The 19630-nt window shown below is 44.1% G+C and overlaps 1 protein-coding gene across 6 annotated transcripts in view; it reads left to right on the top strand.

Annotated features, from left to right (window-relative positions):
• LOC104612253 (diacylglycerol kinase 1-like) overlaps positions 1–19630 on the top strand; it is a 90825-nt gene that overhangs the window by 42482 nt on the left and 28713 nt on the right. For all 6 annotated transcript variants that reach the window (XR_016080240.1, XR_016080241.1, XM_010279611.3 and 3 more), the window contains exons 9-10: positions 2441–2508; positions 5867–5941. Coding sequence is in view for 4 of the 6 variants with exons in the window: in XM_010279611.3 (XP_010277913.1) it covers positions 2441–2508; positions 5867–5941 (143 nt within the window). In the remaining 2 variants the exon portion in view is untranslated. The remainder of the gene's footprint in view (positions 1–2440; positions 2509–5866; positions 5942–19630) is intronic.

Genomic DNA, 19630 nt, shown 5'->3' with positions numbered 1-19630 from the left:
ATGTCGAACTGTGTTAGCAGTCGACCAGGCCTTTATTTAAATATAAGTGAAGTACAAAGTACAATAAAATTACTGGTATACCCCTGATTAGTAATGGGACAACCAGAATACTTAAAACATAAACAGGATTAGGCCCATTAGCAAAGGCCCAGTTACAAGATAAAATTAACATAAGAATGAGCTAATAGGAGACCCTATAAGCCGAACACACTCTAGCATTCTAACACCTTGAACCTGGACCAGCCTCCTGCTCTCTTCACTACTTGCCATGGCATAGGCTTGAGACAAAGATACATTATCCTTAGCTAGGATATTCTGTCTGGTAATGTCAAACTCTGGATTCAGCCCTGTCAAGAGTTCAAAGACCCTATTCCTCTCAACTAATTTCCTGTATGTCTCAGTATCATTCGTGCTTTCCCAAACAATAGTTTCCATTAGATCTATCTCTTGCCACAAGGATTTCAGCATTGAGAAGTATACTGCTCTCTCTCCCTGCCTTAGATTATTCACATCACTCCTTAAATTATACGCCCTGGCCACATTTAGTTTTTTGAATAAGTTTCAGCAACGCTATCCCATATTTCCTTGGCTGAATTCATCCATAAATAATGTTGGCTAATCTGTAGTTGCATCGAATTTACTAACCACCCAATAACAGTATAATTCTCTTGCAACCATTTCTCATAAGATGGGTCATCTTCCAGTGGTGCTTTCTTTCTCCCAGAGATATACCCCCACTTGCCTCTACTACAAACATGTATATTTACTGATTGTGACCATGCTAGATAGTTAGTTCCATCGAGCTTGACTGTGGTCACAACCAATAAAGAGTCTATGGGTGCTCTTGGAACCTGTTTGGACTCAGCGGCAAACTTATTTTCAACTCCAGAGACATCCATCTTCCTCAAACAACTCCAAAAGAACTTCAAACAACTTCAAGTGATAAACAAGGAAGATAGGAAAAAGTAGACATCAAGTACCAACCTCTATGAAGTCTTATTTGACAGTTGCATTTCACCTGGAACCTGGGAGCAATAGGAAAACAGAAGCTGCTCCCTGTAGGCTTCACAGAACTGCACAAGACTTGGATCGGTCTTCAAGATAAAGAAAAAGAACCCCGTCAGTCACCGAGTGCCAAGGTGAAGCTCCCTGTAGGGTCCGCAATTAGAATTCTCCAGTTTATTAGGGTTTTGGGCAAAAAACTCCAAGGACTGTCAAAATAATGACCAAGACAGCATCCTTTTCTCCACAAAACCACTGACAACCGTGCTGAATACTTTCTTCAACCACTCATTCGATTCAGCTCTCCATACACATAGTGTATGGGAAAAAAGAAGAAAAAAGGAGCCCGCTCTGATACCAAGAAGAAAAACAGTCCAAAAGAATGGGAGGACTGATTTAAAAGGTGTGAAAATAGGTAGATATCAGCAGCAAAGAGAGAAGAAGAAGAAGAAGAAAAGTCAGCTGTAATAGGGTTTTGGGAGATGAGTTGTTCAAACTTCTCTCCCTTCCCTAATCTTTGCATTAAAAATTACAAATTTTCTATATTCACAAGGAGGCCCTTAATTGGGCAATTAACTTGATTAAACAAAAAGCATAAAGAAACATAAAGGCCCATTAACAAAAAAGGAATAGAAACATAAAGAAATAAGAGCATCCTATGGGCCATTCGGCCCATTCTCTCTACAAACTACATTTGAAGTCTGCCCGATCGTACTTGAGGTCAAAGCCTGAGTTTGGCAACCCAATCCTAACCTGAGATAAACCCATCACAACTCCGACTAGCCGACTAAGCTTGGGTGCGCTTGGTTGGGCTTGGCTGGGTTGGTCGGGTTCAGAAGTCTTTTTTCTCATGCTTTATGCTTCTAACTTTCAAAGGAGCCTTATAGTCCAATTTAGAAATGGTCAAACAAAATAAAAGAAAATTATATACAAATGTCATTATATAATACATAATTATATATGCGTAGTTGGTACATGTATATACATAGTATGCATAATATGTGTACTTCTACATGTTTGTGCATGATCATGGACTGTTAATAATGTACTTATTGTAAATATACTCTGGACGATACATGGTTTTCTATTGAAGTGCATCATAAGATTTTGGCAACATGTCTATTGAAGTGCATGATGCCATTTCTGTTATCAGCTGAGTATCTCTTGCTAGTATCCACCATCACTATCCTTACCAAAAAAGGTGCTACTTTTTATTCATAATTTGATCAGTATCTGAAGCATGGATCCATACAAAATTGTTTTCTTCTTCACTGTTTTTCATTGTTCTTCATGGAGATATGCATTATCTTTTCTTTTTGTGGTTCTTGCCAACAAAATTTTGGTCTATATGAATGGATTCATTTTATCATTTTGCATCAGTGTTACATTGAAATATTTATAGGAGAAAGATGTTATTTATGATTTTCATTTTGATCAGAGCACTTATGCAAAGCTTGGATGCACACAAGGATGGTTTTGTGCTTCCCTTTTTCATCCTTCTTCACGGTAGGTACTTTAGTTGTAGCTGACATAATTGTTGGTGTTTTAGGGACACATCATCACTCTTACTTTTTCTTGCCATTAATTTTCACACTTTATCTATTCACCTAAATGTAGATTTTATATTCTGAGGGGTTTTGGTAATTAGTTATAAAATTTTAGTTGCCTAGCTTGTTACTGGTTAACTTTGTTCAAAAGAATCGGTAAAAAGCATCAGATTTTTTAATGGGATAATCTTGCCTCACAAGAGGATCTTAGGAATCATTTTGGAGGGAAAAAGTATGGATCTTTTAAGGGGATGAGAAAATCCTTAGTCAAAGAAAACAATATATGGATATATACAAGTTAAGGGTTGCTTCATAAGGAAGAAACTCTTCTTTATTTAGCGAAAAAGAAAATCTTTTCTTTGTGAGGAAGTAACCTTGTCACCTACCAGTCACCTCCTTAGAAATGATTTCATGAACACTTTCTTGTCAGCTTGGTAACAAACAAATAAATGATGGTATAAATGACTAGGCTTAAACATGACTAGGACTGAGATATTCTTATACCCAAACTGGCTTTGACAAAAAAGCTATTTCTTAGTTCAGTATTCTTTCAACTGGAATCAAAGAATCAGTAAATCTGCTATCCCAAAGATTATAAACATGTAATCAGATAATCTAATTGATTTTTTTTGATAAATTGAAGTGTTAATATTATATTACTATAAGGGAGGAGAAGATCCTTTGCAAATTAGTGTAAAAGTAGTCGAGTGCTCCTAAAAGATCATATACAATATAGACAAAAAGCTCAATCCTGCCTAGTCATATTTAGTAATCATCAAAGATGGTGTTGGACCAATTGGCCCTAAGCCTATCAATCGGTATCTCAGTAAACACTTAGATATGCCTGCCACCTCACTAAAGTCCATTAAGCTCTCGTAACAATGTCATTAAGTTGTGAGGCCCCATTGTCAAACACCTGACTATTTCTTTCTCTCCATCAACACCCAATAGACCACACAAGGCACTGCTTCCCGAAAGATTTTCCCTTTCATGGAGAAACCCTCGGTTCTCCAAGACCACAAGATTACTTCTAGTATGAGAAAGTTTAATCTCTCTGTGGAAACCTTTGAGTTGCGGAACCTATCTCTTCTACAAGAAAATTTTACTTGGTCAAATTTTCAAGAGGTCCCCCATTTGCTGTATACTAGACAGATTCCTTTTTACTACTGGTTAGGAAATGGAATGGAGGGGTTAGCAGTCATAGCCTTATCGAGACTTGTTTCAGGCCACTACCCAATTAGCTTGTCCCAAGAAGGGGAAGGTGACTTTTGTAGATGCAGAGGCTATGCTGAAGGATAAGGTGGGGGAGGTGGTCCACAGGGAGGTCTGTGAATTACTTGAATGGAGAATGATGAGTCATGGTTTGGTAGTTTAGAGGTCAAAGGATGAACAAGAAAAATTCTTCAAGCAGCAGTAAGGTGGACTGGTGGAGGTAGAGGTAAAGGTGGTGGTAGGGGAAAAAATTGAGCTGAATTTTAGGGATTGAATAGGTCTCCAGCAGGATGAGTTTGAGGTTGGGTTAGGAATCATTTTTTCTATTGGTTCCTTTTGGGGATTTATGGTTTTGGTTGCTGTTCTCCTTGTTTTAGGGACTTTTTATCTCCCTGTTGGTGGGCTTTTGGTAAGGTGTTAAGTCTCTTGGGAGTTCTCTTCTTGTATAGCCAACTTTCGTAAAGGGAGTTAATATGCAGGTTAGTCCTTTTAGTTTGTCACTCCCTGCTTGGCTTCTCCTTTTTATCTTTCTTTTGCTTGGGCTCTTTGCTCGTATACTACTTATGTCTTTCTTCTTTTAATATGTTTTATTATCTACTATAAAAATGTTGTCATAAGCATTTCAAAATTATCTAGAAGTTTTGCTACAACAATTTTTAGATACTTCTCTGTATAATCCTGATATATTTTCTTCCCTATAGTGAAATATCCATCAAAATTGGAAAACAATGTTCATTACTCAAGTATTGTCTTCTTGTTGACCAAAGCAATCATCACCATCCTTCCACCACACTATAGCTTCACTGTTGAAACCAGTGTTATGCCCATGACTTCTTCCAATGCACTTTTATCACCTTTACCAAATGTATTCAATTTCCTTAGACATTCCAAACAAAACAGAAAATGGAGGGATGCAAAAAGTGATATAAAATTCTAGGAAAGAAAGTTTCTATATGTAAATAACAGTGCTGGCCAGAAGTTCAAAAGAATTTCCATCAGTTTTGTGTTTGAAATCTTTCACCAATATCATCATCCAAGCCTTATTACAACTATATGTTGGCTGCGTGAATCCTGTTTTGCCATTTCACTCTGTTTAATGCCATATCCACTTTTAAATTGTAAGCGTTTAAATCATTTCTCAAGTCATGGATACTGAATTGTCAGTTAGGAAATCTATCATTTGAATATTTAATTTTTTTCAAACTTTCACAACCTAATGTGCCTTTCATATGCAATAGACTATACTAGCACAAGGAGCATTTTCTTTACATAAGCTGAAATATTTACAGTTTACACAGTTATTAGTGCACAACAAATAATTATTAGACTATCACATGGTAACTAAATTTGTAATACTTAAATTTGTTTCCAATTTTTAACAGAATATATGACTTTATATCAGAATGGGAGAATAGGCATTATGCTGCTAAATGGAAAGACTTTGGCTGTTGGGAGCCAACAGTCTATGCTGTAGAGAACATTCTTGGGAATGCCACGTTACCATGAGAGCGGGGTATAATAGTAATTGCCCCCTATTTCTTTTGACCAAAACGATAGACATGGGCATGAATGGGTTAACGTGTCCAGCACAAAAACGCTCTCAACAGCATAGGCTGTTGGCCCCCAACAGCCAAAGTTATCCCCTGCTAAACTACGTAACTTGGAAAAGGCATGGTGGTGATAGTTAATCTATCACAAGTATTTACATTTATATTGATTATTGTAACTAATATATGCATGCAAGGAAAAATAGACCTTGAAAAATATTTAATTATTTATTGATTCAGGATAATATATCTGCAATGCAAACTACTTAATCTTCAGTCATGGGCAACCATTAAGAGACAGCAGCTTTTCTTTCTTTCTCTTTTTCTGTATAAAACTGAATAGAATTGGATCCAGTGCTCCTTTTTTCTTCAACTCTTCCCTTTTACCTTCAATTTGAAATTGTTAGTAATGAGAATAATTACTTGGATATGTCTGAAATGGGTTATTTTCCTTAAGCAATCTATGAAATTGTCATGAAATTTCTTTCTCTTTATCTTCAAAAAAAATCTATGAAATTGTGATGGAGTCATGAATTGGGAACTGTTGTGTCAACACAGGAACATAGCACAGCTTGCAAAGGTTAAGATCATGAAGAAACATGGTCACTGGCAAGATCTTAATATACCTCGCAGGTGAAATTAATAGATTTAATAACATTCTATTTGTTAAGCTTTTTAGAATTTCAGCTTCCATGCGGTCATTAGGCATAACTTATAGACTTGCCATTCTGGTTTGTGGAAAAAATTAAAATGCATTCTAGCTTTGGATTTGTCTACAAGTGGTTTTCATAAGGTTTAAAGCAATGTTACTTCTGAAATATGTATTGTTGTAATCTGTTTTATTATAAAAAATGTGATGGCATGCCTGTGGTTAATAGATCAAGAAAACACAAAGATATATTGAATGATTTTACAGTATCACTTCTGATTTCTGATTTCATCTCTTCTTAGACAATTTCTTTTTTTTCATGTATCTTCTCTATGAAATGAATTAGGAAACTTGGAAGGAGTTCTTACAGTCAATCTATCTGTCATTGTTGTGGCATGCTCTATTTATTTATTTATTTATGGCTAAGCCCCTGCTTGTGGTTAACTATAGGTCCAATCCAACCCACATAAGTTTCACCCTTAATCTAATATCTAGATGCCTCTACATGCCTGGCATACTTGTGTCGAAGACATACTGGATACTGTGTGGACACTTCTAGATGCACTCTAAAGCATTAACAATTTTAAAATATGTAAAGAGGAATGCTTTAACAAATTATACTATAAAAGATCTGTAATGTTTTAAAATTAACTAAGTTTCACCCTTAATCTAATATCTAGATGCCTCTGCATGCCTGGCATACTTGTGTCGAAGACATACTGGATACTGTGTGGACACTTCTAGATGCACTCTAAAGCATTAACAATTTTAAAATATGTAAAGAGGAATGCTTTAACAAATTATACTATAAAAGATCTGTAATGTTTTAAAATTAACTAAATTTGGCAATATGACATTTAGTTTCAAAAACTAGATATCGAAAAGAATGATATAAGCATATTACATGAGATACACATACCTGTATCCATGTCTTAAGATTTTAGGAAATTGAGAGTCATATCCCTGCTTCCCATATTCATGTCCATGCTTGTATTCATAATCTCAAATCATGATTTACATAGTTGTCAAGGTGTATTAATGAGGCTAGGCAACAAGGGAGAATCTAGTTGCCCAGGCACCTAGGAGATTGATTTTGACAGAAAAATCTGCAATATATTTGTTACTTATCTATTTTAGTAAGGCAACCGGCAGGCATCTCAACTGAAAAGTAGAAGTGCTTACAATGAATTTCAGATGAAAGACAAGTAAATTGTCATAATATATACAAAATTGCCAGTTATTCGGCAAGTACAAACAAGAAATATAGAAGAAATAATCAACAAATGGTGTTTGACTAAGCCTAAATATGCAACATGTAGCTAGTTTGAATCCTAGACGCTGACATTTTGTTGTGAAAGGAAATGTTCTAACACCTCAATGGGTAAAACCTTCTTCTGAGATGGTTGGTTACAGTCTAATAGCCCCTTCCTACATAGCAATAAGAAAAACAAGGAACTTATTACTTGTGCACAATTGCACGTAGAAGAAAATTATGGTGATAAAATTAGGAAAATTGAGTGAAAAGGGCAAAAGAATGAAAGGTATTACAAGAGTGAGAGCAATATAGAAGACAAAACACAGGACTTGAGCCCTTGTTGCTTTGTAGAGACACACATATGCATCATACACAGGGGCGGAGCTATGTTTATTTGAGTGGTTACCCCACTAATGTTAAAAAAAAATCATGGATTTCATGTATTATTTGAGGCTTTTCCCACCTTCCCATATTGACCCTGTCAAATTAAATGAAAATATTAGAGTGTGGGGTCAATTGAGGCATTTTATTTGGACTTTAAACTAATTGACCTTTAGATTACATATATAAAAACCCATTTGAGAGGATTTCTGCAGTGACTGAGCTGCGTTGATAGAGCCACTTCCGAGAAGCTACCTATGATAGGTCATAGGTTCAACAAAAAGTCGATTTTTAGGCCTGATTAGGGTTTCATGACTTTCTGGGTTTCTTGACTCATACAATGCTAGAAGTCGCCCCAAATGGGCACAAAGGCTTATGTGAGCTGCAACTTGGGTGGTTGAAAATGTAAAAAAAAATATTTTTTGACATTTATGAAGCTTTTAGTTATTGTTTGAATCCACTAGAAAAAATTCCTGGCTATGCTACTGATCATACATGCAGAGATGGATGGATGGGTAGATGGAATGAGAGGTCACAATAGGGCTGTCAATGGATTGGGTCTACCCAATGACCTGAACCGACTGATCCGATTATAACGGTTCCGGTTCAACTAATAATTGGGTCCGACCTGGAACTGATTATTTTATGAAATATATATAATATTTTCTTAATTTTCCTATAATTTTATCATATTTTATGTTTTAAATGGTAAATTTGATAGATAATAAATAAGACAATATTAGTTAAAAATTTTTAATTTATTAACATATAAATAATTTATTATTTTTCTATCATTTTTATTAGTGAAACTTATAGTCTACCCCACCTCACAATTATTTATTCATTTATTTTACAAAACCCCCCACTTATCACCCACCTACCCCCTTGAATTGTGTTTGGGAGGTGGGGGAATAAAAAATTTGCCCTTTTTATTAAGGTTATATTATCAAAATTTAAATTTTAAGAGAGTATTTAAATAAAGAAATATAGTTTTCATTATAATTGGGCTCGACTATTAACTGGGATGGTTCCGGGTCTGTGATTTTGTCCCAAGTAATAATCGGTTCAAGACTGGTTCTACCTAGACCCGACCCATTGACAGCCCTAGATCCCAAGAAGGATACCATTATATTATTTTAAGAAATACAAAAAACTATACCTGGATTGAACAAATGTATTTGACCAAGACTAGTTGCAACTTACACTGTATATGGTAATCTATTACTAAAGTCTCTCTTCTCGTGTGTCAAGACCCTCAGCTAAAACCTCTCTTTCTTCTCCTTGTATATGGTAATCTATTACTAAAGCATGCAGTTCTTTACTAGCTGAGCCAGCTGGAACCTTCTTTCCCACACCATCATCATCATCTAAGCCTTGTCCCAACTCCCAACTATATGGGGTTGGATTAAAGCAGGATCCATGACCATGAGAGTTTAGCAAAAGTTTTAGTGTCGGCTGACGCTACCCTCCTTCCAGGCTTGGCACTAGTAGAGTTAACCATTTCTCTTGTATGTGATTTTTTCTTTTTGTAGAGAAGATGGGCCGAATGGCCCATAGCCCACAGTTGTGCTTTTATTTTTTTGTTTGTGTTCTGTTTTGTTAATGGGCCTGTTAGCATTAGCATCTTATGTTTTAATTAGCTAGCTGCCCCACTAAGGGCTTACTTGTAATTTCTGATTATTAGTGATTAATCTTTTAATGAAAAAGATTAGGGAAAGGAAAGGAGAGAGAGTACGAACAACTCATCTCTTTCACCCCCTTCTCCTCAATCATTCTCTTCCTCTCCTCTTCTTGTTGTCTTCTTTTTGTTTCTTCACCTTTTTAATCAAACTTCTTATTACTTTATTGGGGACTGTTTTTCTTTTTGGTATTAGAGCAAGCCCCTTTTCCTTTTTTTTCTCTTTCTTTTAATCCCATAAACAATGCGAATGGAGAACTGAATCAATGATTGATTGAAGAAGATATTCAGTGGAGTTGGTAGTGGTTGCTTGGAGAAGCCCCTTCTCTCTTTCTCTGTTCACCTTTCAAACAGTTTTTTGGAATTTTGCCCCAAAACCCTAATCAACTGGAGATTTCTAATTGTGGGTCCTACAGAAGGCTTCACCTTGGCGCTCAGTGGTTGAAGGGGTCCTTTTTGGTTCTCTTGAAGATTGATCCAAGCAGAGTTCAATTATGTGAAGCCTACAAGGAGCAGCTGCTACTCTGTTTCTCCTAGGTACCAGGTAAGGCACAGCTGTACTATTGGGGATTTGTGAAGGTTGGTACTTGGTGTTTTTCCTTTTTGTCTTCTGATGGAGGATGATTTGACCCGACCTGCTGAGATGATGACACGTGGACTTGACTTAGCACGAGCAACAGCTCAGCAGCATGGCTTGATCGCGACCAAGTAATGAGTCTGTAGAACAGCTCGCGACGTCATAGTTCTCTATAGGGGGAGCTCGCTACAACGTGAGCTCCAGGTCCCCCGAGCTGCTGAGAAGGGAATACTCCAAGACTATTTCAGCTCGCGAGCTACGGAAACCAGCTCGTTCCAGCACCTGGGTAGAAGAACTGCCCCAAAGACCAACCTTGATAAGGGTCACCCCGAAGCACTTCTGAGAGCTTGCTACAAAGTAGCTCGCTGAGCAACAGGGTAGCTCGCTACAAAGTAGTTCGCGGCTAAGCAATGCTACGTCCTCAGGAAGCTTCTATCTGACAGGACTGTACTCGTCAGACTGCACCACATCTCTCGACTGATGGCACAGTCCCTGCCCGTTTCACAGTCTACCCCACGTTTCTCGATAGATGGTGGCATGCCTGTCCCTTCAAAGACGTGTCACTCAGCCAAGCGGGTAGTACATTGTGACGATCACCTGCGCAGACCTGGTATGTAACGGCTGCAACAAGAGCCCAGTGGCGGTTACGCCTGATTTGATAAGAACACCCCTATAAAAGCCTTTTAGGTGAAGGGGAGAGACACATTCACTCATTCTGAACTTGGATTATCTTACTTATGAGTTAACCTTACGAGCATAGTGATCTAGCGCGACCTACACTCTTAGCTTTTTATTCTCTTTCCTTCCTCCCCAGCGTTCTAACTTAAGCTTCGGAGTATTCCCGCCGGGCAAATCCCTGGGAATCCTTCATCTTCATCTTCTCAGGCGCCGTCTGTTGCCAACAAGGAGCCAGTCAGCAGTCAACTAGGAGTGCCCAGATCGTGCCGCATCATTTGGCGTTGTCTGTGGGAAGACGCTTCTAAAAGCCTTCCTCTAAGCTTTAACAGTTTCTCTTCCAAAGAACTCAGCATTCATGGCTTCTTCCAGCAATACCAGATGTGGCAACAGCCAGAATGCTTCTGGGCAGCAACCCCAGTTGCCTACTGTCTGCATTGGACAGTTTACCATCCCCCTCTCCGTGGATGGAGTCCCTAGTTTGAATGTGCCTCTTACAGTGGCACCCGCCGTTGTTTCGCTCCCTTCTACAGTAGTTGCAACCTTTGTTGAACCCTCGGTTGTGCCCCCAACGACAAACCCAAAACAACTGGAGGATTTGGTGCAATGCATGCGGGCCATGCAGGGTCAAATGCAACAGTTTCAACAATTCCAACTCTACCAATAAGTGTTGCACCAGGTTTCCCAGTACCAGTACCAGCAGCAGTTTCCCTCTCTACCTCAGGCCCAGCTGTCGCTTCCCCCTCGGCACCCGGCCACGAAGCTGACCAAGCCCTCCCATCGGAGTGAGCGGCCTCGTCGGGGAGAAGTCTCCCAGGTCCAAGATCCAGCCAAGAGACAAGCCTCTCCCCGTAGCAAGAAGGAGAGGCCGGCTACCCCCGCCTCGCAGCCTGTGGGCGGGTCAAGGGCCTCTCAGCCAACAAAGCCTGTGTCACCACAGCCTTCCCAGTTCGAGCTCCCGCTCGCGGACAATCCGTTCGAGGTCCTGGTAGCGGACTACAGACAGGGCCCTTCAGTCCAGAGTCGTCACCAGCGGTTCGAGCCTATCGAGCTCGACGACACCGAAGCGTCAAGCACCAATGCTGAGCCAGCAAAGCATCAGCGAAGACGTCGGCGAGCTCGCCAAACTACTTCCAGAGCCTCTCCCGAGCTCAAAGGAAAAGAGGAGGTATGCTCAGGTGAAGTGAAAACTACCCCCCTCCTCTCAGTTTCTTCCCCGCTATCTCCAGAACTCCTTGCTGTCCCCATGCCAAGGGATTTCAAGCTCCCTCCTCTGGACAAGTATGATGGGTCTTTTGATCCAAACGACCATGTAGACGCTTTCCAGTCCCAGATGCACTTAGCATGAGCCAACAAATCCTGCATGTGCGTGGCCTTCTCCACTACCTTCAAAGGAGTGGCCTGCACCTGGTACTGAAACCTCGCGCCCGGGTCGATAAGAAGTAGGGCATAGTTCATGCAGGTTTTCACCTCCCACTTCGTCACTAGCAAGAGGTGCCTGCGGACTCAGGAAAGCCTCCTCGGCATAGTGCAAAAGGGGAGTCCATCTGGAGCTACATCAAGCGGTTCAATGACGCTTGTTTGCAGATACCCGACCTGGATCCCGCAGTTCGCCTAACAGCAGCCAAGCGAGGTATCATCCATAAGGAGTTCAAGTGGCACATAGTTGTCAACCAACCCAAAACCGTAACCGAGTTCCTTAAGCTCGCGGGTCGGTTTATTGGGACTGAGGAGATCAACCAGAAGGGCGAGCAGGCCCTAGAAAAAAGAAAGAGGGAGCAAGAGTCCCTGTCTCAAGGCGACGACAGGAAGAAGAAGGACATAGCTCGGGGGGCGAGGCCAGTCCAGCCCTCCCGAGCTCCAGTAGCAAAAATGGACTACATGCCCCTCAACACAAAACGGGCTGAGATCCTCATGGCGATCAAGGATGCTCAATACGTGAAGTGGCCACCTCGGCTGAAGGCCGACCCTAGCACCCGAAATAAAAATTTGTATTGTAGTTTTCATATCACGGTCATAGTACCGAAAGATGTAAAAACCTCCGCGATGAGATAGAAGAACTCATCCGTCGCGGATATTTACGAAATTTTGTACAAAGTAATAGTAATAATAATAAAGCAGGTCGACAAGGGGAGCAAGGTAGAGACGCCCCCAAGTCCAGCAGGCAAGCAGAGCAACCGCAGAAGCACCCCCCCGAGGAGAGACCAGTTCAGGGGATCATCCATGTTATAGTCGGAGGCTCGATCATGGCGGGCTGCACCTCAGCAACAGCTCACGCGTCAGCTCGTGAGACCGGCAGGGAAGGGCAGAACCCTCCGAAACGGCCAAGGACAGAAGACCCCATCTTCTTCATAGAGGACGATGCACGCGGGGTCCACTACCCCCATGACGACGCGCTCGTCATAAAGGTGAACAATGACTTCGAAGTCAAGCGAGTCCTCGTCGATTCAGGCAGCTCGGCAGACATCCTCTTCAAAGCGGCCTTCGACAAACTCCTGCTTCGGGAGAGCGACCTAAAGCCTGCGAACACTCCCCTGGTGGGCTTCAGCGGAGAGGAAGTTCGTCCCCTAGGAAGGGTGATAGTACCTGTGAAAGTCGGCACCTGGCCTAGCATTGTGAGGCTCAACCACGACTTCTTGGTGGTCGCAACCCCTCCCCGTACAACGCCATAGTGGGTCGGCTGATCACCCATGCTTTACGGGCTGTGGTATCCATCTACTACTTGGCCATGAAGTTCCCCACGAACTTCGGCATCGGGGTAGCGCGAGGTGACCAGCTTGAGTCTCGCAAATGCTATGTTGTCGCCCATAAGGGAAAAGCCAAGGTGGCTGACGACCTCGAGCTGGAGCGACCTACGGAGCAGAGCGAGGAGCGAGCTGCGCCTACGGAGGAGATTGTCTCTATCCCAGCCACCTTGGCTTTTCCCTTAAGGGCGACAACATAGCACTATCCCAGCCTCGGCAGAGGACCCTGCCCGAATGCTTCAAATCGGTGCTTCCATCGAGGGCCCCCTGCAATCCGAACTGGTACGCTTTCTACTTAAGAATTTAGATGTTTTTGCTGGGTCCGCAGCAGAAATGCCCAGCATATACCCCAGCGTCATAACTCATAAGCTTAATACTGATTCTGTAGTTAGGCCCGCTAGATAGAAGAAACGCAACCTAGCCCCAGAGCGATGGAGGGCAGTCGACGAGGAGGTCGGGAAGCTCCTTACAGCCGATTTTATCAAGGAAGTCCATTACTCGAGCTGGGTGGCCAACCCCGTTCTGGTGAAAAAGGCTAACGGAAAATGGCACATGTGCGTTGACTACACCGACCTGAACCGAGCTTGCCCAAAGGACTGCTTCCCACTCCCTAGGATTAACCGCCTAGTGGACGCGACCTCGAGGCATGAGTTGCTGAGCTTTATAGACGCCTACTCGGGCTACAATCAGATTAGGATGGACCTAGCCGATGAAGAAAAAACTGCCTTCATAACCAAGCTCGGCCTGTACTGTTACAAGGTCATGCCCTTCGGATTAAAAAATGTCGGGGCAACCTTCCAAAGACTTGTAAATAAACTGTTTGAACTTAGTTTTTCAAATTCTGCGTAAATTCAATATGAAGTTGAACCCGAATAAGTGTGTCTTTTGGGGTCACCTCGGGTAAATTCCTGGGGTACATTGTGAACTAGCGTGGCATTGAGGCCAACCCGGACAAAGTAAAGGCCATCTTAGACATGCAACCACCCTGGAAAATGAAGGAGGTTCAGAGGCTGAATGGCCGAATAGCCGCCCTGAGCCGCTTCATGTCCAAGTTGGCAGATCGCTGCCTACCTTTCTTTAAAGCAATTAAAAGCAAAGGGTTCGATTGGACACAAGACTGTCAGCTCGCGTTTGATAATCTCAAAAAGTACCTCGCTAGTATACCGGTCTTAACCCGGCCCGAGGAGGGCGATGTTTTATAGCTGTACCTCTTGGCAAGTGACGAAGTGGTCAGCTCGGTACTAATAAAAGAAGTAGATTGGGTCCAGCGACCTATCTACTATATTAGTAAAGTGCTGCAGGGAGCAGAGACAAGATACCCGGAGATAGAAAAACTGGCCTATGCACTGGTTATCGCAGCCCGAAAGCTCTGCTCGTACTTCCAAGCTCACACTATTATCATCCTCACCAACAAACTTCTGAGGCAAGTCTTACTCAAGCCCGAAGTCTCCGGACGACTGACGAACTGGTCCGTTGAGCTCAGCGAGTACGATCTTCAATATAAGCCGCAGACTGCTATTAAAGCCCAAGCCTTAGCAGATTTCGTTGCAGAATGCACTTTTAGCTACGAAGTCCCCAGGCCGGTTGAGCACGAGGCCCCCAGTTCGAGCGAGCCCGGAGCTCCCAGGCCGGTTGAGTCCGAGCACCGTGAGGTTGCAACCAGTGCGACATCTCTCCTAGTTAGGCCAAGCGCGAACTGGGATGAGGAGCCCTGGATCCTTCACGTAGATGGCTCCTCGAACAAGTAGGGCAGCGGAGCTGGGATAGTCCTGCACGGCCCAAGTGGCACAAAGTTGGAGTACGCACTGCGCTTCGAGTTCGCGACATCTAACAATGAAGCAGAGTACGAAGCGTTGATAGCCGGGCTAGCTCTAACCAAAGAAATGAAGGCCAAGCACATTATCATCTGTAGTGATTCCCAGCTCGTAGTCAATCAGGTAACAGGAGAATACGAAGCTCACGAATCGACTATGATTGCCTACCTGGCCAAAGTGAGAGAGGCTCTACCCAACTTCTAGTCACATTTCATTAGGCAAGTCCTGAGGTCCGAGAACGCTGAGGCCGACGCCCTGTTCCGATAAGCCAGCACTAGTAATAACACCATGAGAACCATGTACATAGAGAACTTGCCTCGGCCTAGCATTCTCGGGGGGCAGAGGAGGTCGCTCTTGTCGTTCAAGCAGAGATGAGTTGGACTGACCCGCTCGCGAGTTTCCTGCTACATGGGGCCCTCCCTATAGACCGCAACGCTGCTAGAATGGTAGAGCGTCAGGCGGCCAAATATGTCATGATAGACAAACGGCTGTACCGAAGATCCTACACGCTCCCCTACCTGCGCTGCTTGCGACCCTCCGAAGCCGAGCTCGTACTCCACGACACTCATGAGGGCCTGTGCGGCGGACACTTGGGGGGCAGGGCCCTCGCCCAAAAAGTACTACGGCAAGGATACTACTAGCCAACAATGAAAGCAGACGCTATTGAGTTCGTCAGAAAGTGTGACAAGTGCCAGAGACATGCCAACATCCACCATCAGCCCGCTGCCGATCTAAAGTATCTCACTAGCCCGTTCCTTTCGCACAATGGGGCATCGATGTACTTGGACCGTTTCCACCAGCAACCGGCCAGAGGAAGTTTCTAGTAGTCGCAGTGGATTATTTCACCAAGTGAGTAGAAGTCGAACCTCTTGTAACGATCACAGCCCGTAACGTCCAGAACTTCTTTTGGAAGAACATAGTATGCCGCTTCGGGTTACCTTGGGTGTTAATTTCTGACAATGGTATGCAATTCGAGGACATCAAATTTCAGAACCGGTGCCAAGACATGGGGATCCGACAGAACTTCACTTCGGTCGCACATCCTCAAGCAAACGGTCAAGCAGAGGTTACGAATAGGGCTATTCTTCGCGAACTCAAAGCGCGCTTAGACCGAGCCAAAGGATTGTGGGCAAACGAGCTACCCAGCGTCTTATGGGCTTATCGAACCACAGAGAAGACCGCCATAGCAGAAACTCCCTTCAACCTCACCTACGGCACCGAAGCAGTCATTCCAGCTGAGATTGAGGTTCCCTCGCTACGACTGGAAGCATACGACGACAAGGCGAATGAAGACGAGCTACGTACCAACCTCGACCTACTCGACGAAGTAAGGGACCTTGCATATATCAGGACCGCAGCTTATCAACAAAGAGTAGCTCGGTACTATAACGCCAGGGTCAAGAAGCAGAATTGGGAAGGACCTTACCGAGTGAAACGAGTTCTCGGGGAAGGAACATACGAGCTCAAAACCCTTGAAGGGAAACAAGTACCTCGGGCATGGAATATTGTCAACTTAAGGCAATATTACCCGTAGCTACTGAGTAGACCACAAGTCACTCCTAGAGCCTAAGGGTCAGAATGCGGAGCTAACACCACCTCGGCGCAATAAGACCTAGTCGCCTCCATGGCACGGGCAAACTTCAAGGGCAGACTATAAGTCACTCCCTCAGCCTAAGGGCTAAAAAACTGAGCTAACTAAGGTCTCAGGATCAAGAAAGACTTAGCCAATTCAGTGGTGAAGGCCAAGTATGAAATATCAGAGGCGTAAGCAACTCGGGTTTAAACCCCACGAAGCATAGCTTGTCTTAGTACGTTGGTTAGATGAAGGAATCACCAACAAGCATAGCTTGTCACCCCACAAAGCATAGTTCGGGTTTACACGGTAATCGCTTCACAGTATACCATAGAGGTGCCTTAAATGGTAAGGGACAGCTCGGGATAACGACTACCGAAAAGTCCTACTTCGAGTAGGCAGTGCTAATAGCTTGTGTGATGAGGTCGCTTTGGCAAAAAATAAAGGGAGCACGCCATACTTTGAACAAAGAAGAAATTTCATTACCATTCCAAAAAAAAAAAAAAATACATGAACACCGATCTAAACTACTCGAGAAAGTTTGACAGAAGGGCACAACCGACCAACAAGATCTTTTCAAGACCGGGTTTATGGCACCCGGGAGCCACCAGAAATCAGAGCAGAAAACCAATGCCGCCAGCCTTAGGGGTCCACCTTGTCCTCGTCCTCCGGGGAGTCAGGCTCTTCCTCCTCCGCTTGGTTCATCGTCTCGGGAGATAGGCCCTTTATGGTGATGCCGTCAAGGTTGAGCCCGAAAAATTTCTTTCAGACCAACCAGCGGTAGAGCTTGAATCCGGAGCGGTACGAGTTCGAGCCATACTCCACCTGGAGGTCGTGATACTCCTGTGAGTCCTTGAAGTCCTAGACCGCTCTCTCCCGCTCAGCCTCCACCATGTTGTCGAAGTTCTGAGTTCGGTCCAGAAGAGTGGACTCCAAGTCCCGAACCTGTTGGCGAAGGAGCTCCCTCTCCACTGCCACCCTCGATTACTCCTCCCTGTAGCGCACGCTCTCTTCAGAAAGCCTAGCGATCTGTGCCTCCTAGTCTCGGACGAGCAGCTCCTGGGACTCGCTCCCCTTGCGAGTGTGAAGGAGCTCGCCCCGAGTCCGGTCGAGCTCGCCCTAGAGCTTCTGAATGATGACCTTCTGGTTGTGAGCATCGCCGGAGTGGATGGCGGTGTTCTCCTGCCAACAAGAGACTGGAGTCAGAAGATAGTAAAAGGAAGCGAAAGACGAGAAGAAGAGAATGACCACTTACCACCATACAGTGAGAGGCAGCAAGCGTGGCAAGATCCCCAGGCTCCATCTCCCCCCACTTAGGTTCGGTCAAGTAGTCCGAACAGAGGAAGCCTACCGATGCCCAGGACAGCATCGTTTTCCGAGTTTCGGGGTCCAGCTCGGCCCCGGGGTCCAGCTCGGCCCCGGGGTCCTGGATGGCACCCCTCCAAAAAGTTGGGAAGGGCCACCCCTTGGGGTTACGGACCACAAAATAATACCGCTTCCAGGCGGGAATCTTATTGGGTAGTTCGTACAAGAGCTTATAGTCGCAGCGGGGAAAGAGGTAGTAAAAATGCCTCTCCGTCGGAACCCCGGGAGTGGCATTTTTTATACAAAGAATAGAGGCAAAAATATCAAGGTTCAAGGGAAGACAATACTCATAACACAAAAATATAGTCCCAACCATGTTCTGAATAGCGTTGGGATGAAGTTGATCGATGGTGACATTAAAATGGTTTAGCACCTCCACTATTAATGGTTGCAGAGGGAGACACAGGCCAGCCTCGAGCTGTTCCTGGAAGATAACTATATCGTTGGGACCATGCTCCCAAGGGAAGTTGCCAGTGGGGAGGCTGTAGACAAGGTACCCAGGAAGGTGAAAATAGCGGATTAGAGACCTGAGTCTCTCCACCGTCATGGAGGAAGGGTCGAAAGTGTCGGGCTCCCTTCCCCGGGAAGTAGATGCCACATCACCGGAGGTCTCCCGAGCCTCCGGGACCTACTCCCAAGCTCCCCCTGAGCTCGAGGGAGAATCGTCATCTTGGTTACCGCCCTGGTAGTAGGTATGGTATGGGTACCCAGACATTATCGATAGTGATTCGGACTCACCGGAAAAGACAAAACAAAGTAAACTGAGGAACTCGGGTAAACTAGATGGATGCGCGACCTCAGAATCCGAAGGCAACTAGATGGCATGAAAGGAAATGAGGCCCAAGGGGTCCTCCTATTTATAGTCATTGTGCCCCTGAATCAACGGCCCAGATCGAGGCCGATCTGATGGTTCACACTCAAGCTAACCGCACACGCCTTCCGAAACCGAAATGTGACTGGTTGCATGTATCCCATGCACGCATTTAATATGAGCAGTCAATCAAGTTTGAATTTCAGTCAAATCAATCTGTCACACTTCATGAACTCCTCACGCTAAGGCAACACTCTTAGCTCGAGGGGTGGGGGGCAATTGATGGAGGATGATTTGACCCAACCTGTTGAGATGATGACATGTGGACCTGATTCAGCATGAGCAACTGCTCAGCAGCATGGCTTGACTGCGACCAAGTAATGAGTCTGTAGAACAGCTCGCTACGTCATAGTTCTCTATAGGGGGAGCTCGCTACAACGCGAGCTCCAGGTCCCCCGAGCTGCTGAGAAGGGAATACTCCAAGACTATTTCAGCTCGTGAGCTAAGGAAACCAGCTCGCTCCAGCACCTGGGCAGAAGAACTGCCCCAAAGACCAACCTTGATAAGGGTCACCCCGAAGTACTTCTGAGAGCTTGCTACAAAGTAGCTCGCTGAGCAATATGGTAGCTCGCGGCTAAGAAATGCTACGTCCTCAGGAAGCTTCTATCTGACAGGACCGTACTCGTCAAACTGCGCCACGTCTCTTGACTGACGGTGGCGTGATTGTTCCTTCGAAGACGTCACTCAGCCAAGTGGGTAGTACATTGTGACGATCACTTGCGCAGACCTGCAGGTAACGG

The sequence above is a fragment of the Nelumbo nucifera genome, chromosome 1 (assembly GCF_055504915.1).
Source record: "Nelumbo nucifera cultivar China Antique chromosome 1, China Antique-T2T, whole genome shotgun sequence".
In the NCBI taxonomy this organism is placed as follows: domain Eukaryota; kingdom Viridiplantae; phylum Streptophyta; class Magnoliopsida; order Proteales; family Nelumbonaceae; genus Nelumbo; species Nelumbo nucifera.
Note: the sequence above shows the minus strand (reverse complement) of the source record. Positions and strands in the feature narration are given on the sequence as shown.